General features: G+C 52.3%; 1 protein-coding gene across 1 annotated transcript; it reads right to left on the reverse strand.

The window, feature by feature from the left end:
• Positions 1-7,225, reverse strand: AGT (angiotensinogen). The gene is made up of 4 exons (XM_028104643.2): positions 6,397-7,225; positions 2,703-2,970; positions 972-1,116; positions 1-192 (listed from the first exon to the last, which is right to left on the reverse strand). The coding sequence occupies exons 1-4, from the start codon at positions 7,223-7,225 to the stop codon at positions 1-3; spliced, it is 1,434 nt and encodes a 477-aa protein (XP_027960444.2).
• Between the last annotated feature and the right edge of the window lie 17,055 nt (positions 7,226-24,280).

Here is a 24,280-nt window from a genome sequence, read left to right on the forward strand (position 1 = left end):
TCACACCGCGCTCAGGGGGTTGGCCACACGGCCCAGGAAGTGGAGGGCCGTGGAGTCTTGCTCGTAAATGGCAAACAGGAACGGGCGGTTCAGGGTCACCTCCAAGGCCTTGGGCCCATCCGGCTGTGGGGCAGACTCTGTGGGTTGCTCTCCCTTGTCTGCTTTTAGTTCCAAAAAGAGGCTGTTCAGCACCTGCAAAGCAGCAAGCATTGGAGTGGCTCCCGAAGGCCCTCGGGGCCCAATGGAGACGGTGCAGGACAGCGGTTTTTCCAGCCTGCCCGCAGCATGCATGCCCCTCAGTGTAGACGACCCCCACTTGGCCCAACTCACATGATACCTCCTCCCAAAGAGTCCCTCCAACCCACCGGTCTCCACTTCCCACCTTGCCATCCAGGGAAGCATCCCAGGCCCCTCGGCTGTGCTCCACCAGTGCTTGGTTCATCCCACTGATTTAGCAAGAGGGCTCACGCCCACCAGCAGTGATCTCCGAGGCCAGAACTGTGAAGGGCCCCCCTCTGCCCAGTACCCAGCACAGTGCCCAGCGCATCCAGTGCCCCCCCCTCCCGGCTGCAGGGGTGCCTCATTGCACGTGGCAGAGGCACCGTCTGCCTACTACTGAGTGTTCCCTGAAGCAGGCAACTCTCTGGCACCAGGCACTTGCTCTGCTCTCATGGTCTGAGTCCTGACCCTGCTGTGGGATCTGGGAAGGACCCCGAGGCTAGGCCAGGCTGGGCAGAGCCAAGAACACATGGTGAGGAAGGGTTTCCAGCTCTCCACCTGTCCCCGGAAAGCTCCAGAAAGTTCTGGTCACTTCTTTCCCACCCTGGGTGACACCCATCTAGCTATGCTCTCCTCCCCTCCTCCCCTGCCTGCCTCCCAGAAGCTCCCTCCGTGTCCCTCCAGTCTACACCTCCCACCCTGTGAACACACGGGATCTACTCGGGCCCAGACAGACACCGCCGGCACGGTACCTTTCCGAGTCTGAGATTGTCATCACTGATTTTGCCCAGGTTCGCCTCGGCACCCAGCAGGGTGGGCAGCTTGGCCTGAGCAAGCAGGTCCTGCAGGTCGTAGGAGGCTTGCAGTGTCAGCTGGGGCATGGTCAGGTGGATGGCCCTGCGGGGATGACGCACACTTAGGAAGGGCCCCGGGTGGCTCCCCCTGTGAGGCCCCGGGGCCCCCTCACCCAGCTAGGCTGTCTCGGGAAAAGTTCGTCAGCAACGAAATACAACAAAAAACTTTCGTGTCCTTGGAAGTACTGTGAGAAGGATGTACATTGAAAGCAGTGCTCTCTGGGGGTTTGACAATGAATTGTTGCCTGTTCTTCGCTCTACTCTGGTTTTCGGTTGGCTGCATTGAAGCTGTATTACCTGGATAACTGTAAACTGCTCTTCTCTGAAATAATGCATCATGTCTTACTAGCCACCTTTCAGTGGTGTTCTTGACATAGAAACCCCCGTGGAGGGGAGAGCGATGGGAGGAATATCCTGTCACTCTCCGTGCCGGCCATGTTGCTTGCATCAACTCAGTTGACCTTCCTGTAGGACCTCTGCCTTCCTCTGGCTTCCCTGAGAGCCCGTGGATGTTTCCAGTGACATGCCAAACCTTCACAAGAGTTACAGTACACCCATGTCCATAGCAGCATTATTCACAATAGCCAAAAGGTGGAAGTGACCCAAGTGTCCATTGATGGATGACTGGATAAACAGAACACATCTGTCCACATAATGGAATATTAGCCTTAAGGGGAAGGAAATCCCGACCCATGCTACCCCATGGATGAACCCTGAGGACGTCCTGCTAAGCGAAGTAAGCCCGTCACAGTTCAGTCATCTGAGGTCCTAGAACAGACGGGTTCACAGAGCCCGGAGGTGGAACGGCCGTGGCCAGGGGCTGGGGGAGGGGGAATGGGGAGTTCGTGTTTCCATTTGGGAAGATGACAACCATCTGGAGACGGATGGTGGCGAGGGACGCACACAGCGTGGGTATGCTCCATGCCACTGAACTGTGCGCTTACAGATGGTTCGCGTTGTAAACTTGATGTTAGGTGTTTACCACCAGCACAACAAAAACTGATTTAAAAAGGAGTGTTGCCCTCAGGAGGCCAGTGTGCCCCTGAGTGCTGGTCTCGGAGCAGGTTTCCAGACCCCGCTGCTCTGGGCTGCAGATGCGGGTCAGGTGTAGCGCCCCAGTGGAGGGGAACGGCTTTCTTCCCGCCATAGTTGGAAAGCCCCTCCCCAAGGCGTCTCAGGGGGTCCAAACCCTTCTGGAAAGCCAGTCCCCAACAAGCTCTTGGAATGCAGCAGATTGTGGGTGGGGGAGGACGGGGGTGGGGGGGTGGCATCGAAAAGTCTCCCCCCAATGGCAGATTGAAATACAGTCCTCCAAAACCAGTGGGTAAGCCCAAGCCCAAGGAAAGCACGATCCCCACTCCTTTGCCTCTCCTGGGCCCAGAAAGAGACGATACCTGCAGAGCTAGGTCAGTGGATGGATGGAGGGATGATGCGTGAACTCACCGGCCTTCTGCTCCAGAACAGCAGGGCCACCCGGCTCCTCCCTGTCCTGTGCCCAGGGCTCAGCCAACACTGGCCCATCTGCCCACCCCATGTCCCCTCCCGCCCTGGGCAGAAGGATGGGCCCAGCTCCCCACTTCCCAGGGGGAGCAGCCCCAGAGGTGCCAGGTGGTGTCCTGGGACCCGTACCGGGGAGACAGGTTCTTCACCCACGTCAGGAAGTTGTGCTGGAAGGTGAGGGCCTCCACATTCTGCAGGTCCGCGGCGTCGTGGGGCTGGACCAGCAGCAGGCAGGCATTCTTGCTGAGGGCCACACGGGTCATGGAGAGGTTGTTCTGGGCGTCACTCCAGTGCTGGAAGGTGCCCGTGCCCGAGAGCATGGGGACCGACACCGAGGTGGCGTTGTCCACCCAGAAGTCCTGCAGCCCCGCCAGCAGGGAGAATCCCTTCAGCTTTCCTGGGGACCCAGAGAGGAGAGCAGGAGGGACGGGTCAGCTGAGGCAGGGGCCGGCGGGTGGGCTGTGGGCTGGGGACACCACGGAGCCTAAGCCTGGACGGGCAGGTCCTGAAGGCCCAGACTGTGCCCCGGCCTCCTCTCGGCACACCCCGGGCCACTGGGCCAGCGCTCCACCAGCCCCACCCAGGGCCCCAAGGGCCGGCCAAGTCTTCCTCCTGCAGAATCCAACCGTTTGAGTTCACGACGGTGACACCAGCTGTTGAAGACATTTTCCACACCAGCTGCCACTCTGAGGTTTTACACCTGTCACCGTAAGGCCCACAAAGGAAACCGGGGCCTTAGGGAACTTAGGCCACTACGAACTGACCAGGTAAACTCACCCCAGATCTGTCCTGGCCCAAAGCCTGCGGTCCGCCACGCTCACTGGCTTCTTTTTAAATAACTTAATTTTTTTTTAGAGAAGTCAGGCTCACTGCGCAATTTAGAGGAAGGTATAAGGTTTTCCCGTTTACCCACTGCCCCCCACAAGCACAGCCTCCCGTACTATTGACACCCCCACCGGAGTGGGACATCTGTTAACACTGATGACGCTATGCGGACACATCATTGTCCCCGAGTCCAGGGTTGACATTAGGGCCCACTCTCGGGTCCATACGATCCACGGGGCTGGACAGATTGCGGTGACATGTGTCCACCATCACAGTGTCACCCAGAGCAGCCTCACGGCCCTACGCAGCCTCGGGGCACGCCCACTTCTCAATCTGTGAGCAGGGCCAGCTGCGACAGTGCCCCCTTCTCATGTTGGGACGCAGGGCTGAGCACACATGTCCGGCAACGCGGCCTCCACGTCTCAGGCCCCCGTGCGGCCTGGGACAGACATATGACCTGGTGTGACCGGCCGCTCCGTGCAAGCTCGCCCTGGGCCCTGCGGGGAGGGGGGAGCCCTGTCTGGTGCCCTCCCTCCTGGCGCTGTGCGGAGGCTGGCTCCACTGTCATGGGTGGCAGGGCGGATGCCTGCTCGAGGCCCTGTCCCTGGGGGTCTCTCCCTGACTGCAGCCCCTGGCACATTCCCACCCCACCCCTCACTGTGCTCTTCTCAGTCACCTTGAGAGCTTAGTCACCCATGTTGGGGCTATTTCTGGGAGGATGAGGTGAAGGGGAGTCTGTGACAGAGCAGCCCCCGGGGGCCGGCTGGCTGGGGGTCTGAGTAGAGGCAGGTTAAAGAGCCGGGGCTCCCTTTTCCTGGAGCAGAAGTCTCCAAGGTGGTGGGGCAGGGGCGGAGGGACCCGTGCCTCCAGGAGGGGCAGGGAGGGGGCTGGATGGGCTGCCTTCCCCGGGCCTGGGTCTGAGGAGAAGGGACTGGTGGACCCAGCGTACTCTTGCTCTTTGACACTCAGAGACCGTGGGGAGACAGGAGTAAGAAGCTGCAGGGTCCTTCCTCCCCGGCTCCCTGGGGGACCCTCAGTGCTGGCCCACCAGGCCTGGCCGGGAACTTGTTCATCTGGGGGAAGAAAGGTCTGCATCTCTTCCCACCAAAACAGAAAGACATGAGAGAGGCGTCTGCCCTGTCCTATCTGCTCAGCTGAAAAGCACAGCACACCATCCTCATCCGGAGGTTAAGTAAATCTCTCAAGGTTAAGTCAACTGGTGTTGTGGAAACTGCCAGAGCCAGCGCCAGCTCGGGATGACCGCACGGCCTGGGCAAAGGGCGCCCTGCTGCTCAGGGGCTCCCAGTGCCCGAGTCTCCGCCAGGCAGGAACATCCCACTGTGCGCTGAGGTCATGGTAATAGAACATCACTACCAAAGGGGAACTTGGAGCTCCCCAGACAGCCTGCGGCTTCATAAGCGGGCACGCGGTGGTGGGCAGGGAGGGGCGGTGCATCTCTGTTTGATGGAAACTGAGGCACAGAAAGGGAGCAAGATCAGAGGGTGAGGCATGGTGGGGCTGGCCGAACATCCAGGCAGCTGTGACTCTCTAGCTTTCCTTTTTTGGGGGGGCAGGACTTTCTCGGTGAGCTCTCCTCCTGGGGCTCCTCTTAGGAACGGCGGGCTGAGCCCGCGAGTCCGCTCTGTCCTCCACGGGGGGCGGCCACACTCAGCTGGAGGGCGCCTGTGCTGGACTCTGTTCCTGGGTCTCGCATCTTCCTCCTGCGCCCAAAACGGGCAGGAGGTCCTCCCCCGTGGCAGTTTACAGACTTCCAGGATATTTTCAGAGTAAGAAAGTAGTAGTCATTGTCTATTAAACCTCCCTGTCTCTGGTTTCATCTCTGGGCTGCAGGCTCACTTGGTTCGCAAACGTACCCGCCCCAGCCCACCCATCGGTTTGCAGAGCCACTACCTTAGCACGTGTTCCCAGGACAGTGTGCCTGTTGCGTCACCTTCCAAGGGACCCTCCCTGCCTCCAATGCACACAGCTCCGGCCACCTGGATGCCCTCTGACCAGAACACTTTGCCTGCTCCAGCACCCACCACCCTCCCAAAATCCGGCCCGACCCGTCTTTCGGGCTCTGCCTTCCACGGGTCACATCGACTCCGAGCTCTGGCCAGACAGAGCCGCCCTTGCTCTGGTTCCTGGCCCTGAACTCAACCAGGCTTTGCTCCCACGTTTGCTCTTCCGCAGCCCCGCTCCCCTCGCTTGCCCCCAGGCCTCTGTCCTCTCCCCAGTGACCCTCTCTCCTCCCAGTGCTTGGCACCCCCAGAGTGCCTTCCCAGGGCACTTTTACCTAGAGCTCTGTAGCTGGGGGCATTTGCCTGTGGGATCCATCTCCCCTCTTGAACTTGTATAGGCAACCTGGGGTCGGGACCTGTGCATCCTTCCTCCCAGGCCCCTCCGGAACGCCCAGCTCAGGGGCATGCACGTAATAAATCGTCAACGATTAGTTGTTGAATGAGCGAACTATCTTTGCAGGGATTTGGCGGTGGGTAGAGGTAAAGACCCTCCCAACATGAAAGTGGTGTAAGCAAACAAACTGGTTATTTTTGCTGGGACATTGAGCTTCTCCAGAGATAATAACCCTCCCTCCTGAGCGTGGAGCTGGGCCACAGGGCTGGGAGGTGTGGGTTTGGATCCCAAGACCCCGACTTGTGGCTGTGCCGTCTTGAGGAGGTCACTGTGTCTTTTTCTAGAGGCAGGTGCACCGCTTTACTGCATCACAAGGGCATCAGTGATCAGAGAACAAGGATGTCCTGTGGTAGCTGCACATAGCAGAGCAGGAGGGGGGAAGGCGGGTACTCATCCAAGGAGCCCATTGGGCAGCTACTTCCAGCTCCTTGAGAGTGGCTCCCGGGTATTTCCTCACGTTCGCCACCCTGAGCAAGTCCAAGGCCCGGCCCTGCTGAGCTGAATGCTGGACATGAAGCCCACAGACACCCAGAACTGTCACCCTCTGGCGCCAGCCCAGGGGCACCCCCAGAGTGTGCCTTACCTTGGAAGTGGACGTAAGTGTTGAAAAGTAGGGTGCTGTCTGGGCTGACTCCTGACAGGGGTCTGTCCATTTTCCACCCTGTCGCTGCCTGCATGAACCTGCTGATCTTCTCTGCAGCAAGATCCGGGTCCGTGGACAAGTCCAGAGAGCGCGGGAGGGTGATGGGGGCAAAGAGAGCCAGGCCCTGCACAAAGGGCTGCTTCAGGTGCAGGCCAGGGGCTGTGAACAGGCCCAACACCGTGGAGAGGAGCAGTGTGGACTGGCCGTCCGCGCCCCCCTGGGCGACCAGAAGGCCCTGGATGGTCTGCAGGGCGGAGAGGACCTTGTGGCCATCGAGCCGGGAGGTGCAGCCCTGGTCCTCCCCGGGGACGCCCAGGAACGCCTGCAGTCTGCTGGCCGTGGGGTCTAGCGCGCCCAAGTAGAGAGAGGCCAGCGTGCCAAAGAGAGTCGTTGGGGACAGGACAGTCCCTCCAGCCGTGCTCCAGGACTCGCGCAGCAGCCGGTACATGTGGAAGCCCAGGAAGTTGAGCATCATCCCCACTTTCGCTGCCCGCATCCTGTCTTCCTCCTCCTGCTTCTCCGTGGCCAGCACCAGATGCTCTCGAAGGGCCTGCTCATCCACCGGGGACGTCTTGGCCTGAATCGGGACCGGCGTGAAGGTCGGGTCTTTGGGCCTCTCCGTGTTGGATTCCTCCAGGTGCTCACAGCTGCTCTTGCTGTAGACGAGGAGGTGGAAGGGGTGTATGTACACCCGGTCCCCGGCGGCCAGGCCGGCCCAGGCCAGGACACAGAGGACGGTGGCCCCCAGGCTCACCCCGGCAGGAGCCATCTCTGACGGGGGCGCTCACTTCCCTGAAACATCAGGTCACGAAGGGCGACAGATTACCAAGTGAGTAAGTGCCCTCCAGCCGGACTTCCAGCTGTTCCAATGTTCCCGCGGTCATTTAACCCAGGGGAAATCTATCTGAGTCTACACATTTCGAAGAGAAGCAATAGAGTCAAAGCTCTGAGGAAAATATCTCTGTGATCCACAGCACACTGTTGCGGGCTGAGCTGGGCCTTTTGGGGGCTTATTTTGGGGTTGGTTTTGTTTTGTCTGATTTTTATAATGGGGGGAATGTCTTGATACGAAGACGTTGGTAGATTTTGAACAGAAATACGAAATCGTCCATTATGTCAAGTAAAAATGTACGCAGATGTTTTCACAAGATATTGTAAGCACTTCTCTTCAAGAATATGTGAATGGCTGATATTATGTTTTACCTTGTGCTAATCAGTGATATTATGCTTTAGTCAATAATTACATGTTTAATAAAGAGTAATATGGGGGGGCGCCTCGGTGGCTCTGCCTTCGTCTCAGGTCATGATCTCAGCGTCCTGGGATGGAGCCTTGGGTCTGGCTCCCTGCTCAGCGGGGAGCCTGCTTCTCCCTCTCCGTACACCTCCCACCCCGCTTGTGCTTGCTCTCTCTCTCTCAGATAAATAAATAAAACCTTTTTTTTAAAAAGAGTAATATGGAAACATTTAATCTTATTTTAAAGGAACTTTAATTTTACAATTAAAAAAAATTTTCCCTTGTTGCCTTAAAGTTGTTAACTTCATATGTTGATGCCCTAAATCCCACTACTTCAAAATGTACTATAGTGAGAGACAGAGTCTTTAAAGAGGTAATTTAGGTTAAAGGAGGTCATTGGGATGGGCCCTCATCCAATCTGACTGGTGTCCCTTTTAAAAGAGGAGATTAGGACACAGACACATACAGACGGAAGACCCTGGGAAGACAGGAGATGGCCATCTACAAGCCAAGGAGAGAGGCCTCAGAAGAGTCAAACCTGCCAACACCTTGATCTCAGACTTGCAGCCTATGTGTGACATGAAGGTTATCCCAGAAGAAGCGCTTCAGTACTTGTCGCCTCCCAAATCATGAGAGGACAGATTTCTGTCGTTGGAGTGACCCAGTCTGTGGGACTTTGATAAGGCAGTCTGAGCAAACTCAGACAATCACATGCCCCTGGCTGTGAGTTTTCCTCTAGAAAACCAGTCGTGGACCAGACCGCCAGTCTCCAGGAGGCCTCCTGGCCCCAGGGTAGGTGGGAAACCAGTTTGGAATACAAGACTAACACACACACAGGTTTTTCCTATGTTACAAATTGGCCTGGCAAGAAAGATGGAACTGTGTAGTATCAACCAGGAAATGTCCATCTCATTTCCCAGACAAGGCGCATAATTTAAGAATAGAGATATTATAACTGGGTACTATGTGAGAGTTCCCAGAAACCCCTGCCCATAGATTACCCAGTCTAGTCCTTGCGCTATTCAGGCAAGGAAGGAAGTGTTTCACGTCTTTGCAGACACAGGAGTGGGTGGTTCTGAGGCATGAAGAAAAGTTCCCGAGCTCACACAGCAAGCGTGTAACAGACGCAATTCAGACCTGCGTTTACTCTCACCGGTCAGTCCCAGCCCCGGTTCCCATTGGTCTCACCTGGGAAGCCCTAGAGACTGTGGAAGTCTGTCTCACCCCCAGAGATGTCAGTTAAAATGGCCCTGGGGTGTGGCCTGGGAATGGATTTTTCAGCCTCCCCATGGCCTTACCAGATAGCTAGCATTGAGCACCAGAGGCTCAGCCTAAAGCCCTGGTGTTTCCACCTGTCTCAACGCCCCAAACCAGCCGGCAGCTATTTCTTACATGGTGGAGCCCCCGTGGAACTCAACACCAACCTCACCAACGCCTCTCACCAATAGCTGATGTCGTTGGTCTGTGCTGGGGCCGGGTATTGATATTTTTTTTTTTTTTAAAGCTTCCCAGGTGAGTCTGATGTGCAGCCATGGAGTAGAACAATCCTCTGCCCTTGATGTGGATCTCTAGGGTTGGCAGGAGCACCCTTCTCTAGAGCCCTGAGATTCTGCTCCAGCCTCATGTCTGGCCAACAGCACACGGAGTAGCCTGAGGTCCTGGAAGACAAGGTTCTTGGGCTGGCTCTGCTAAGTTATTCCACTGTCTAACTCTTGACATTTGAGGGGGATCCATGTTCATTGTATGGGTTCATTCGGTTCCAATCATCTCCATGATATCTCACTCATTTCTATTTTTTTTTTTAAAGATTATTTATTTATTTATTTGGCAGAGGGAGACACAGCGAGAGAGGGAACAGAAGCAGGGGGAGCGGGAGAGGGAGAAGCAGACTTCCCGCGGAGGAGGGAGCCCGATGCCGGGGGCTCGATCCCAGGACCCTGGGACCACGACCTGAGCCGAAGGCGGACGCTGAACGACTGAGCCACCCAGGCGCTCCCGATATCTCACTCATTTCTGGTGAAGACGTGGACTATATTACCAACTTAGTTCTTCGTGCTCCCATCCCAATCCTCAGGCATCCCTGGAACCGAGGTATGTCTCCACTAACTCAAGGTCACCTTGACACCACCGTCTTTCCAGCACCTCTACGCCTACCCAGTTATCCCCTTCTGTTGACAGCTTGCACTCCTCTCCCGGGCCTGGGAACCTGCACCTGCTTTCAACTTAAAAGCGTTGTGTGTTTAGTTCTGCTCTGGTCGTCAAATACCAAAGGAACTTTGACTTCTGACCTCGGCCACCACGTCACCCTCCTCCCCGCGCATTTGACTCAACCACTGTTCTCATGAGAAGCCACACGACATACAAAAGTGGAACAGAAAGTTCTCCTTCCTGTCCAGACAGGCCTCTGTTGCCTGCTCATGCCTCGTGTAAAAAGCCAAAGCACACTGAGTTATCAGGGGAAACTTGCAGAAGCCGAGCGCTGGAGAAATCTTACAGTAACGGCACCCAGGCCCGGGCTGGGGCCGTGCAGATGCGGACAGCCCCCTCCCTGCTTTGCCAGTCCCGTGGGGCGCGGGCACCATCTGGGGTGAAGCAATTCCACGATCGTGCCAGGGCAGAGACTGCTGTTGTTCTCAGCCGGGATCAGCAGCCGCTGTGCTGGCGGGTCCTAAGTCAGCATACAGCTGGCGCGGGGGCTCCAGGCACCTGTGGGTCTGCCCTCCTCCGCCAGCCCTGCTCAGTCTCCCTCTCCACCGCCCCGCTTCTCGGTGTCCCTACTCCTCGTGGTTCCGTAGCCTCCTGAAATGGTGAGATCGGCAGCCGACACTGTTCTCATGCCTGTATGGTCAGGCAGTGTTCCCGAGCTTTCCGTGGACCGACTCATCTCATCCTGCTAAGGCTTCCATGGCACCCCATTTCACACTGCAACTGTCCCCAGCACGCCTGCCACCCTGAACTCACTTACCCCGCTTTACTTCCTTTCACCATGGCACTGACCACCTTATGACCTTATAAATAATTAATTCTAATGTATTTATTTATGTTTAGTGTTTATTGCCACTCTCTTCCCACGTGAAGGCAAACCTTGTGAGAGTGGGGTCCTTGCTCTGTTTTGTTCGCTATATATATATATATATACCACATTTCCAGAAGTGTTCCTGGGACATGGTAGGTACTTGATAAATAATTGTTAAGTGGATTAATTAATGCTGTTTTGCAGAGGAACAGAGAGGTTCCGTGACTTGCTCAAGGTCACACAGCTAAGTGAGAGACAGCACTAGAATTCAAACCCAGACCCCCATGCCATAGTCCACACGCTTCAGCACCCATCTATAGTGCCTCTTGAACAAAATAATAAGAATCTGTCTTTTTAGTTTCTCCTAAAGTTTAAAGAAAGCACTTTCACATTCCATTAGCTCTCTTAATTTACACCACAGTTCAGGAGCAAGGGAGGCCAGGCATTGCTATTTGTCCCATTTTATAGATGAGCAAACCAAGGCTCAGGAATACAAAGTGATGAGTTGAGGGCACCCAAACCTTGAACCCAGGACCAGAGGCAGCACTGCCTCAGGAGAGGTTCAAGGAGACAGACGCAGGCCACCCTCACCTGAGCCTCTGCGGACGCAGCCCCAGGCTGAGTCTGCTCCCCCACCCTCCTCCCGGCTCCGGTGCCTGCGCAACAAGCCTGGCGCTTCCTTCTGACTGGAAGAGACCCGTGGACTCTAGGCCACTGTGGCTCTGCTCCTGTACCGGCCCCCGAGAACCGAGCCCTGCTCAGAGGCATCGGGAGGACCGGGCCTCCCTGCCCTACTGCTGGGGAGGGGCAGTTCCTCTGCTAAGACCTGGGGTGGGCTGAGGGGGAGGACAGCCCATGACAGGACATCCACTGTGACAGGAGGGGAGAGACGTCTTCTGCGTCGTCTTCAGTAGTGATCCCCCCTGCAGCGCATGTCACCACTGACCCCTGGCTTCTGGCTCCCAGCAGATAGCTGCCCTGAGAGAGATAGGGAGGGGGCAGCGGCAGGGGAGGGATGTGGATGGAGAGAGGCTCCCCACTTACCTTCTGCTCGAGTCCCCAAAACAAGAACAGCCTCCTCCCCTGGCTGGGCCACCGAGGCCCTATTTATATCAGAGGGGTGGGGATGGAGCGGTTCCCAGACCGTTCTGTGCCCAAGCTGGGGAAGAGGGAGGTGACATCACTTGGCCCCGCCAGGGGGGTGGGGGCCTCAGGCAGCCAGGCCTGACCAGGGGACAGGCGCCAGAGCAACTCTCAGGCTGGGACTCCTTCCAGGAAGTCAGGGTGATCGATACACAATTCCAGTGCCAAACAGAATGAGCCGGTACGCTGTCGAGTTACACATTTACCTGAGTTCACCTCCCTGGGGCCACGGTGACGGACACGGGGGCATCCCACGTAGGTGTGTGGAGGTGTGTGATGGGTCTCTGCCCTGAGGTGTGACAGCCACCCAGGCCTTCTGACAGAGCCCTCTTGAGGTATGCTTCTGAGAGTCCCCGAGAACATGCCTGAGTTCCCAGTGGGCAGGGGAAGGAGCAGTGGAGGGTGGCCCGGGGTCGACTTCTGACCCCTCGGCCTTGACCAGCTTAATGGTTGTCCAAACAACCTTTAGGCACCTGCTCCATGAGAGGCCCTCTGACGGGCGTGGGGAGACACACACAACCAGGGCAGAAGCACCTTCTGGAGACTCGTGATTTAGCTGGGGAGACTGCTAGACGCCAACAATGGTACAGACAGACGGAAAGGCACTGACCAGATGCTTTCAGGTCCTGGGAAGGAATACCTGTTAAAACTGGGGAAGGTCTCGGGAAGAAATGTCATTTCAGTCAAAGCTGGAAGGATAAGTAAGTTGGGCCTGGATGCTGAAGAAGGGCTCTTTACAGGCTTATAGGATGGTAACAGAGTGGGAGGAAAGTGTGGAGCTTGTTTAGGGGACACCAGCACCCTTAAAGATGCTATGAGGGAGGGGCGCCTGGGTGGCTCAGTTGGTTAAGCGACTGCCTTCGGCTCAGGTCATGATCCCGGAGTCCCGGGATCGAGTCCCACATGGGCTCCCTGCTCGGCAGGGAGTCTGTTTCTCCCTCTGACCCTCCCCCCTCTCATGCTCTCTGTCTCTCATTCTCTCTCTCTCAAATAAATAAATAAATAAAATCTTTAAAAAAAAAAAAAGATGCTATGAGGGGGAGCAGGGATCACAGCAAATGGCCACTGCTCCCTGTGCCTGCCCCCATAGCCGAGGAGGGTGCCCCGTCTTCCCTGAGTGTCCCCTGGACACAGGGCTTCAGGCCAAACTCTCCAGGATCCGAGCCGACGCATGAGACGAAACCTGCTTGCCACCGCAGATCTGGGGCATGGGACCGAGTGATGTGCAAAGAAAGGATGCTGGTTAGAGTCTGAACACCAGCTCAGAGGTCAAAGTTGCTGCCACGGGAGGGAGGGATAGAAGATGTCTGAGTGGGGGAATGCCATGAAGCCTGATTTCTGCTTTTACAAATGTCCTCTAATTGTGACGGGCATCAGATATACAAGCTCCAGCCCGGAGAAGATGCTGAAACCAAGAATGGGACCATGGAAGCACAAGAACTCTGGGGAAGCAATGGGAAGAGTTTGATCTTGGATGGGTTTCTTTCGAGCATCTATTGGACCCCAGTGGGGAATACTCAGGTAGACGATCCCCGCCCTCAGGACAGAGATCTGGGCTGGAGACACAGACGTGGGGCGCTAATGCATCATGGGGGAATTCAAGCCTGTGGGTGGAGATGTCCCCCACCCCACCCTGAGAAGAGTTAGAAATGAGGAGAGGGGAGAAGAGGGCAACCTAGGGAGGTGGGGGATGGGAAGGGAGTCAGCGCAGGAGGGGGGTGGGGGATGGGAAGGGAGTCAGCGCAGGAGGGGGGTGGGGGATGGGTAGGCTGCAAGACACAGGGGGTGGTGTTCCAGAAGCCAGGAGGAGAGTTCTGAGAGGTGAGGAGTTAGGGCCCAAAGGAGGCCCTTTGGGCAGCATGCCAGAATGGCTTCAAGTCATTGGTGTGGAGATGTCTCCACCCAGAGCATTCTTGGTTGATCACTTACCAACTCTTTATTGCTCATCAAAGACCATGAAGTGGAGGGTAGGAGTCCCTGAGGGAGCTGTGGAGCGGCCTTGGCCTCGGCCTCAGGGGAAGGATGAGGGAGGGGCCTGGCTGAGATGGTTTGAAAAGCCAATGGAAGATTGAATTGTGAACTCCTCTTTAATGACTGTGATAATGAAGGAGTGCAGGGACTGGGAAACTCTGTATTCTCAACTCCCAGGTAGAAGGAAGAACGAATTCATATTTATTGAGCAGCTTGTTAAAAAATCAAAATTCTACCAAGCAACTGTGAAGATGTGATGAGCTTTATTAAATGATTCATGCATCAGGCATGATTCGTGGAGCTCAGAGGGGAGCTCCACTGAGCAAAACAAAAGAAAGGTTTTTAAAGGCAGAGGGAGGGCATGCCAACAACAAATAGAGGAATTTATTAGCAAGAGCAAGGAGTGCATTGTTTAGGCAACGGTTGGCCTCCTAAAGGAAGTGGAAGGGGTCTCTCAGTAAATTTCCTGGTGTCGCCCAGAAAATTCCATGTTATCTAGTGAAAGGTCACGTTCCTGGGGGGATCGAAACTGCAGTTCGGTTGGGTGTTAAGTCTTGGTTTGCTTAGGTAGCCTAAGTGACACCATTTTGGGCCTGTGCTTTTCTTTCTAACATGCGGCTCCATGCCCGGTGCGTTAATCTTAGATGTCTGCAGTGCACATTTTAGTGCACCTGCTGTCATCCAGGGAGAGAAAACTGAGGCCCCAAGATGTTCAACGATTTGCTAAACATCACCCAGAAAGAACGTGGTGAATCCAGGTCTGACACCCACACCTGTTCTTTTCCTAGCACATTCAGGCATTTGTCTGACAACTATTTTTCGAAAGTCTACTATGGGCCAAGAATTGAAGTTCAATGTCTGATCATGAGTCTTAGCCCAGCTGTCCAAAGAATAGCAAATATTTCACAGAAATGACAGTATTAAGGGGCAGGAGGACATCTGCTGTCTAGACAAACCATACCACACACATATTTCTTAAAATAGTGAAGTTTGGGGGAGGGATCCTGAACCCCAAATATGTACAAAACTAGATTTTACCATATAATCTCAAAATAGCCCAACACAATGGGTAAACAAACCAAGGCATGAAGAGTTGCATCATGGGACCACAGAACTGGAAGGAGCCTCCCAACTGTACCACGCTTAGATCCGATCTATGCAAATCGTGGGCTAGAGCACCTCCTTTTCAAAGTTTTAAGTTCCCTGGTGTCTGGGACTGGTAGGGTGACAGGATCATGACCTGTGTGGTCCCCGGTTCCTGTTTCTCCCCCATTAAGACGCTCCCTCACTTTCTACACATTCCCCGCATTGCATCGGGCGGGGGGGGTAACCAGATGTCTAGCTCTAGGACTCTTGCCTGTGGAGCATCCTAGTTTCAGGAGGGCAGTCTGCTCACCAGATCACTCTTTCTGGCTGGCACAACGTTTCACTGATAATAAAGAACAGGGTCATGTAAGACTGGGCTGTCAGGATGGTACTGATGTGCTCCTTTTGAGACTTCAGAGCTCTGAGCTACCACGAGCCTTGGGCTTGGGCCATATGTGGGTCTATGCATCTGTCTCATCCACCTGTATGCCATGTATCTTTTCTGCTCTATAGTGCCTCAGGGTGTGGATGGCAGCAGGCATCCTTCTTCCTGTGGACCCCTGCCTCCGGCCCTCAGAATGCTCACCCCACACCTTCCACAGGCTCTGTGTCAGCTAGTCCTTCAGGGGTGGTTTTCCTCTCCCTTCCAAGGCCCTTCAAAATCAATGCCCATTCACTAACTGGTCCCTCTGATAGGTGCCCTCTCTTGTCTCAAATCAATGCTTACAGTAACATTGTGCTCTCTGGGGTCCTGCCGTGGCAGACGAGAGACAGACATCCCTTGGGACAATGAGACACCCCCCCGCCCTTTCCCTCACACTGCCCTATAGGTAAGCCTTGCATTTGTGGTCATCATCAACAAGGGACAGGGCAACTTTGTTGAGTCGTCGGAAGCCAGCATTCCCAGAGGGCATGACGGAGGACATAGCTTCCGGAGTGTCAGGAAAGGGAGGCCTGCACTGTCTCGACACTAACAGGCTGGAGGAGCCACGGTACATTCGCTGTGGCAGATAGGAAATTATCCAGGAATGGCACATTTGACAATAAAGAACAGAAAGAATCTTGACATTCACTGATTAGACAGTAGGGACTTAAGTACCTCTTCTCTAATCACTATTCTAAATCTTCATTTAAAAAAATCACTGTATCTCACATGGGCCCATGAATTCTGTCACATAATTTTACAATTATTTTGCTCATATAGACAAGTTCCCCACAAAGGTTACTTGTCTGTGGCCCCACACAGCTTAGTGGTGGCCTGGCCTCAAGGAAACATCCGATGTGTCTCTCCTCTGAGTGCCCCCCGCCCCGCCCCACTCCCTAGACCCAGGCCACCTCTGCCCAGTCCGTGAGCTTCTGCAAACCATGCTTGTGAATGCCCTTGAGTGATTTCCTCCCCCTTCTTTCAAGTTTTTCAGCCCGGAGAGTCCCTGTCACACAATTACAGTTTTAGTATATTTGAAAGCAGGTTCTCAGGGATTACAACACATGTCAAAGTTCATTTCAAACTCGTTACAAGGTAGAGAGAGGCCTCTAAGCCGACATTACTCTCTTGGTAATGACATGTTATTGGGGGAAAAATAAGGAAGCAGTCATCGTTAAGTGGGACACAGTAAAGGATGTCAGCTTCGACCTCTTGCGAGATTGGTTCAAGGCCATTAATCAGTTCCCAAGGCTGACTATGAGCTGGATGGATTTTCGATGCCGGGCTTTTAAGCTCATTAAAATAAATCAGAAAATTGCTAGAGCATTTGATCAAGGCTGTAAATTATTCCCAGAAGCAACAGCCACTCAAACAGGCCACCGACATTTGACCCGGTACAGATTTAGGACAATTTTCTTTCTAATAGGTACCATTTCTTGTGTCCACTCCATAAATGGAGGTTAGGGATGGTCTATCTGCGGCTAAATGAAGACTGTGGAATGAACAGCACATACCGGCTGTGGATACTGAGTAAGCCATCCTTCAGAACGGGGTCCCTGAACCCAGTCATGGGTAGGAGGCAGCGCTGGGCCACAGTGATGTATTGGTGAGGGGGTGCTCCTCAGGCTGACGCTACTGGAGGTCAAGTCCACCCTGTGGTTACGGAGATGAGGCTCCCGCTTTCCCATCTCTTGACCAACCAGCCAGCCATGGGACAAACACACACAAACTCCTAGGCTAAAGCAAGACAAAGTCAAACTGGGGAACTAGGCGATGCTTTATTGATGTACGTGATGCAATCGGACTCTGAGGCTGGTAGAATGAAGGGAAGAATGAGACATAAACGCAGGAACTGGGTCTCTATTTTTGCTTCTAGGGCAAAACTCATTATTTCACAGGGGACTTGCTTCTGCCTGGATCAGAGCAGCTGTCCCCAGAGCGTGCGTGGTCCGAGACGCATGAGTACAGAACACATCATTTCCTGGAACCGGGCAGCAGGGAGGAGCTCCCTGTCCTGCAGCCAAGCTTTTCTTTTTATGACAAGGACACTTTCTCCCACTTGTGAGTCCTCATCCCTGCTCATCTGAACCAAAGGAACTGGAACAGCTCTGGGGGCTCTCTCAGTTGGTAAAATGGACTCATTAGGGAGAAGTCCATCTCCTTCCAATAAAGAGTACTCAAGTACAAGGACAGTATTCTCAGCTCTCAAGGGCTTTAGACTCCTGGTAAATAAAACAAAGCAGTGTCAGCACCCCCATCTCAGCAGGAGGCATCTGCTCCCCCTGGGAGCCCTGTGGGACATCACACTGTTGCCCTGGGCCGTGCCCTGCAGACCTGTGCATGCAGCCTTTGCCTGGTGGGGTGTGGCTGCCAATTTAGATGCAGCAGACCGTGGGCTGGAGGGAATGGGGATTCGAGATGACACCGTTCTAGGGAATTCTGTGATTGGAGCATATTTCAGAAGTTAGAGGCAAACAGACGGCTTTTCTTGGTCACCATTTACAGTTGTATAAGTAAGAAGTGGATTATTTGTTTCTATCAATTTCGATGTTAGGGGATACAATTAGTGAATCCAGTTCCAAGGTGATTGGAAAAAGTAGTAATAAACTTTATGCCAAAATGCTGTTGGATGCTGACCTCTCCTCTCCCCCTGCACCTTTCTCCTTTGTTCACATCACGTAGAAATTGAGAAAAGCCTTCACATTCCTAGCCTCCCCTGTAACCATTAATGGTCAAGTAAGATGGTTCTGGCCAGTGAGACATAAACAGAAATTTGAGAGCCTCTGGGAGTCTTTTTGTTTTTCTTGTAGTACTCAGACTCTACTACCCTTTCTTCCTCCCTCAAACGTTACGTGATGCCTGGAGATAGATCAGCCATCTTGCAACCATGAGACAACAAACAGAAGGACCAAAGGCTAACACAGTAAGAATGATAGAGAAAACCTGCGCTTTGGCACATGGAGCTGCCCGGCCAGTATCGACAACTGCCTGTCTCTGGGCCTCTGCTTGTTTGAGCACAATTAGTAGCCTTTGCGGACAGTTATGCGCAGCTGAGAACATCCCCAATAACATAACCTTTATTCCCACTGAGAGGCCAAAAGAGCATTCTTCGAAAATTCAATTCCGGGGTGCCTGGGTGGTGCAGTCAGTTAAGCATCCGACTCTTGGTTTCGGCTGGCTCAGGGTCGTGTCAGGCTCTGCACTCAGTGAGGACTCAGCTTAAGACTCTCTCTCCCTCTCCCTCTGCCCGTCCCCCCCCCAATAAATAAGTAAATAAATAAATAAAATCTTTAAATAAATTCAAATCCATTGAGTACACTAAATTTCCTGTCAAATTTTAGCCTCTTTGGAATGAGGTTCCCTTTTACATTTGTTTTAGCTGGATTTTGGGTTTTTCCTTTTTTTTTTTTAATTTAAGTACAGTTGACACACAGTGTTACATTCCTTTCAGGCATACAATACAGTGATTAGACAATCCTGTATCTAACGCTACACTCAGAAGTGTCATTGTTTCTGTATTTAAGGGAGTAATCTAAGTATAAAGTGTAACAATTTCCCAGTGAAATGCAGAACTTAATCTGCTATGCCCAGACGAGGTTCATGAAAACTCTAAATCTTGAATGAATAACATCGTCAGTGTCATGCCTTGCTTTGCAGTTAGGTTTTATTTTATCACATAACATGCTCCATCCATAATCAACCCTGGGAGGAAGGTTGGGAGGATCTTTCTGCCTCTGTTTTCAATAAGATGGGAATAGGCTTACCTTCCCTTTATCCCTCCCCAGGACATTTATGGTTCTTGATTTAAGTCTGCAGGGTGATAAGCTTCTCTAAGAAATCTGGGTACGACCCTGCTGACAGACATGTGGCTGGTATACAGGATCTTTAATAACAGCTGTGATCCCGAAAGGCTGGGAAGAGAAACCATTTCTAATGTGCGTTCCAGTTCTCTACCCAGAGTCGTCTATGGTCAACCCTGGCAAGTAAACAAATACTAGGGTAACATTCCTCTATTCCAGGGATTGGTGAGCTATGGCACACAAGCCAAGTGTGGACCACAACTCTATAAATAAACTTTTTTTTTTTAAGATTTTATTTATTTGACAGAGAAAGACACAACGAGAGAGGGAACACAAGCAGGGGGAGTGGGAGAGGGAGAAGCAGGCTTCCCGCGGAGCAGGGAGCCTGAGGCGGGGCTCGATCCCAGGACCCTGGGATCATGACCTGAGCCGAAGGCAGACGCTGAACGACGGAGCCACCCAGGCGCCCTATGCAATACAGTTTTAATTGAACACAATCGTGCTCATTAGCTTCCATACTGTCTGTGGCTGCTTTCAGGCTCCAGCAGCAGACTTGAGTGGTTGCAACAGAGAAGACATGATCCTAAAATATTTATTACCTGGCCCTTTGCACAAAAGCCTTGCTGAACCCTAATCTGTTAATTCAGATCGCCAGTGACAAAAGGAACAGATCTATACTTGTATAGCATCCTTCTATCGAAAATTTAGCTTTGGAGGGCGCCTGGGTGGCTCAGTCAGTTAACTGGCTGACTCCTGATTTTGGCTCGAGTCATGATCTCAGGAGATCGAGCCCTGCACTGGGCTCCATGCTCAGCGGGGGAATCTGCTTGAGATTCTCTCTCTCCCTCCGCTCCTCCTCCTGTGCACATGTGTGCGTGCTCTCTCTCTCACACGCCCTCAAATAAATAAATAAATAAATCTTTAAAACATACATAAATAAATAAATAAATATTAGCTCTGGAAACATCTACTCTATTTACAGCACGTATTTCATGTGTCATTTTACTATTTTATTCCTGCATGAAGAGATGACTATCCAGAAAATTCTGAACAAAGCGACGCAAAAAAAAAAAGCTAGATAACTTATTTTATCCCCTTCATAGCGAGAAGAACAGGTAGAAATAACTTACAGGTGATAGCTAGAATTGCACATCACAAACTTCATCACTCACAGAAAATTGATTTAAAAAGCTATACTGTTGGCAAAATTCAGATCTGCAAACTTTAAGCCTGAGACATTGGACTTGACCAAAGGGGGCGGTGGAGAAAAACAAAAGGAAACTTTGGGTCTGGCCATAAAAGAAAACTCTGAGCGGCAAATGCTACAATCAAGAAAATTTGATGAAGACAAAAGCTAATTGATTAATCAGCTCTTCACGATAAATTGTAAATGGAAAAGAATTTATCCTGATGAAAATCACTTTTGAGAAATAAGAATGGAAAATGTTTCATTAGCTTTAGAGAAATGAAAATGATTTAACTACTCTATATAATAGAAATTGATTAGTGAATTAAATCGGCTGAATGGGTTCTATCCCAGAAAATATATTTTCAAAGAAAATTCATCAGGAGTCACACAAATTTGAATTCTGCATTCTTGTGTAAGACGGCACATTCTTGGGGGCTCTCAGTTTGTTTTGTGGGTGCCTCCCTGGTGGGGGGGTGGCCCTGGACAGGCCTGGGGTTCCGTTTCTGCATCGGTAGAGGGAGGCAGATACAGAAAGTACTGTTTTCCAGAACTATTTTTTCTACGCAGCCCATCTTACACCTATATTATTACTACAGCAAGGTGGCTGGACTTCACGTGTTTGCTTTGGCACCTGTGTGGTTGGGAAAAGTCTACAGGGGACAGCACTGCTCACCATTTAATAAGTTTAGATAAGAATGGCTGTCCAATGGGAAAACGTTGTCACCCTTTTCCCACCGAAGCTCCATACGGGTGATGATAGAAATGCTGTCCTTCTGGGCCTGAGTTGTATCTCTTGCGAAAACCGAGTTCCAGAAATAGTGTTTATGCAACACTTTGGTTATTCTTCCATGGAAAACATTGCAAAGAAATTTGGGAAGAGAAATCTGAGGAAGTGCCTTCTTGCTGCAAATGGGAAGGAGTGGAGAAGTCAGGGGGCCGTGGGGAGGCCAGCCATGGTAGGAGTGCTAGCAAAAGCTGCCATCCAGAGCCAGCCCTACACGGAGGCCGGGGTTCCTGGGTCACCACTGGGGCCTCCCCCTGGCCGTTGTGGAAAGAGCTAGGCGACACGTCCCGTCTGAACCTCGGTATGAAGAGAAGCGCCCACGACAGTTGCTTTGCCCATCTTACCAATAGAGGGACCGGCTACCCTTAGAGATGGTTCCATGGCAAGTGGTCAAGCTGTCTGGACACCGGGGCTTGGCCTAAGATGTCATGCGATGAGCCAAGGTGGAGGAGGGCTCTATGTGGTTTGCACTTATGATATTTAAAAACAAACACAAAAACATTGAGCGGGGCGGACCACTTATACTACTTTATCAACAGTAGGGATTCTGATGGGTGCATGAGTCTCTTCTAACATCCTGTCCAAACAACGCTGTTCCATATTTAGGTGAAGAATTCAATCTGTGTATGTTCTTCGACAGAGCTTTACTGGGAGAACCCAGCCGCTGTGTCTCCCTAGTTCTTTTCTCTTCACCTCATGCCATTCCCTTGGATCTCGAAATGTTTCCACGAAGACACCTTGGCTGTCCGAGTAAGGAGTAAGGAATTTGGATAAGGGATCTGGAAGTCTTCCCTTCTCCCTCTCCCCTGGATGGTCAGGTCAATGGTGACTTTCTGGAGTCAAGGTTGCCCTGTAGATGACAAAGGGTGGGACTTTCTGGCAAGGTCCCATGAAAATGGCACCCCAGCTGGAGAGCCCTAAAATCATACCAGTGGTGCTCAGGTATTACCCTGATGCCCAAAAAGGATGATCTCTCTTCCAAAAGATTCTAGGCAAAGGAAAAATACAATTCTCTTCGGCTACCTCCTCCAGACATTAAGTGACCCCCTGTGCCAGGAACTGCTTCTCCTACCTAAACCCATTTGAGTGATTTCCCAAGCCAGAGCAGAGAGACCATCACATAACACCATGCTTTAAAATTATGAATCACAGGCGTCTTCCCCTGGGGAGGAAATACCCAACTGCCCTTGCTGGGTTATTCCACGATCATAAATTAAAACTATCAATCAGACTGTCAATAAATGTTTACCAAGCACATATAAACAGATTACAGTTACAAAGGAGATTAGGAAATTGAGAGAGAATACTATAAACAGTTTTATGCCAGGAAGTATGAAAGCCTACGTGACAGTGACAATTCTCTAGCAAAATTCAAATCATCAATAGAGGCTCAGGAAGCACTAGAAACCTTAAGTAAATAATTGAGGAGCGTGCAACAAAGTTCTGCTGAGGTTCTATCCTCCAGAAAGACACCATGCCCGAGGGGGAAAATGGCAAGTTCTATCCACTTCTGAGGGACCAATAATCCTCATCTTTTGTGAATAATTACTGAACATGTCTTCTGTATCAGGTCCTGACCCAGCCCTGGGAGGCACAGCGCAGGAAGTTCTCCAGCCTTCCACGGTCTTATGTCCATCTGGAGAGGTACTATGTCTGCACATGTAGATGTCACCGATGAGATCACAGCAACAATTATAAGACGCTGCCCCTTCTTAAGCACTTTTGATGTGCAGGGCACCCTTCTAAGACCTCACACCTGCTACTTCACTTCCCTTCTCCATCACGGGGCATGTGGTAAAAGGGTAGAATGTACTAAATGCACTGTAGCTCTTTGAGCACAGGTGTTATTCTTGCTCTTGTATCATATACTCTTGAATTAAGGTCAGGGAACAAATCGGGCCCATGGTTATATTCTCTGCAAGCCCCAGGAGAAAAATTCCTATGTCGAGGGTTGTGATGAGTACTTGGCACGCAGTGTGCCGTCACTCATGAAAGGTCTGCTGGGGTTGTGGTTTTCAGCCAGGTGGTTGGAGAGAGAGCTAACTCTGCTCGGCTGACAGCAAGCAGAAATGCAACGGTAACCTGACCCTCCACCCGACCCAGAGCCGAAGGTCTCTATCCTGTGCACTTTGCCCACCCTCTTCCTCTCTGGGTTCCCACAGTGCCCTTTGGCCTCCACTGGTCATCTCTCCCCGGACCTTCATCCACGGCCAGCAAGAGCCCGATGGCGCCCAACTAGTCTTCGGCACAGCTCCCCTGTGCTTCTGGACAGTGTTTCCGACACTCAGAGGGCCCTGTAAGGACAAATTCAAATGAAATAATAAGAGACCCCATTCTCTCTGTTGAGAGTGGGGAAAGGGATCTCCCCTACCCTGTCTGTTTTCTCAGAGCACTTACCTTAGAAAACTTGGTGTCGTCAATACAGTTCTCTTCTTTTCGAAATACAAACAGGAAGGACCAGAGCTCCCTTAGCTCCCAGTCCCTGAGTGCCGTACATAGGAGCCTAAGCTGCGGGGGTGTCTGGCTCCGCGCTGCCAAACTACCTCCTGCCCTAAAGGGGTGAGAAGTGTGTCTTTCCTTCAGTTAGCAGATGGTCACTCCAATTACCAGGTAAAGTCAGATGACCTCTGCGTGACCAGGAGCGCCATCGCGTCCTCTTGCTTAAGGACTAGGTTGTCATCTGTCTTGAGAACACGTGTGTAATGGTAGTATCTGCTGGCCATCTTTTCATAAATTCCCTGTGATGCCCATCACATGGGTTTTAATGCTTACTCCCTCAAAAAAGTGTTTTCTTTCTCTACTGTTCTGTGGAGAGAATTGCCGGGTTGGGAGAAGACTCTGTTTTTTAATTAAATATCCCCAACAGTGCCCCATAACCGCTTGTCTGATGCATGCATCGCTCCCCCACATGTCCCACAGGCCACCTTACTAGACTCCCTGCTTCCTGCCTCCGAGGCTCCCTGCCATCTGTTGTTCACACGACATGCGGTGAGGTCTTGCTTCAGTGTAAATCACATCCCATTCCCTCCAGGAGCAAGACTCTCCAAAGGCGGCCCATTGTAGTTGGTGACAAATCAGAACCCTTGCCACGTGGAGCCATTTACACAACCTGACTGCTGCCTTCCTCTGTAAGCCCTAGTACACGCCCCCCTTGTCCTCTGGGCGCCGGCCACTCTG

Source organism: Eumetopias jubatus, unplaced genomic scaffold, assembly GCF_037043125.1.
Source record: "Eumetopias jubatus isolate StellerSeaLion01/CBP00866 unplaced genomic scaffold, mEumJub1_p1.0 scaffold_17, whole genome shotgun sequence".
Taxonomy (NCBI): domain Eukaryota; kingdom Metazoa; phylum Chordata; class Mammalia; order Carnivora; family Otariidae; genus Eumetopias; species Eumetopias jubatus.

Bases quoted from the DNA above. Each gene is read 5' to 3' on its own strand.
- AGT (XM_028104643.2), bottom strand. From the start codon at position 7,225: ATGGCTCCTGCCGGGGTGAGCCTGGGGGCCACCGTCCTCTGTGTCCTG. The intron at 1,117-2,702 runs GTACGGGTCCCA...TCATCCCCGCAG, and splicing joins GTGAAGAACCTGTCTCCCCG to GGCCATCCACCTGACCATGC. The intron at 193-971 runs GTACCGTGCCGG...GCTGCTTTGCAG, and splicing joins ACAATCTCAGACTCGGAAAG to GTGCTGAACAGCCTCTTTTT.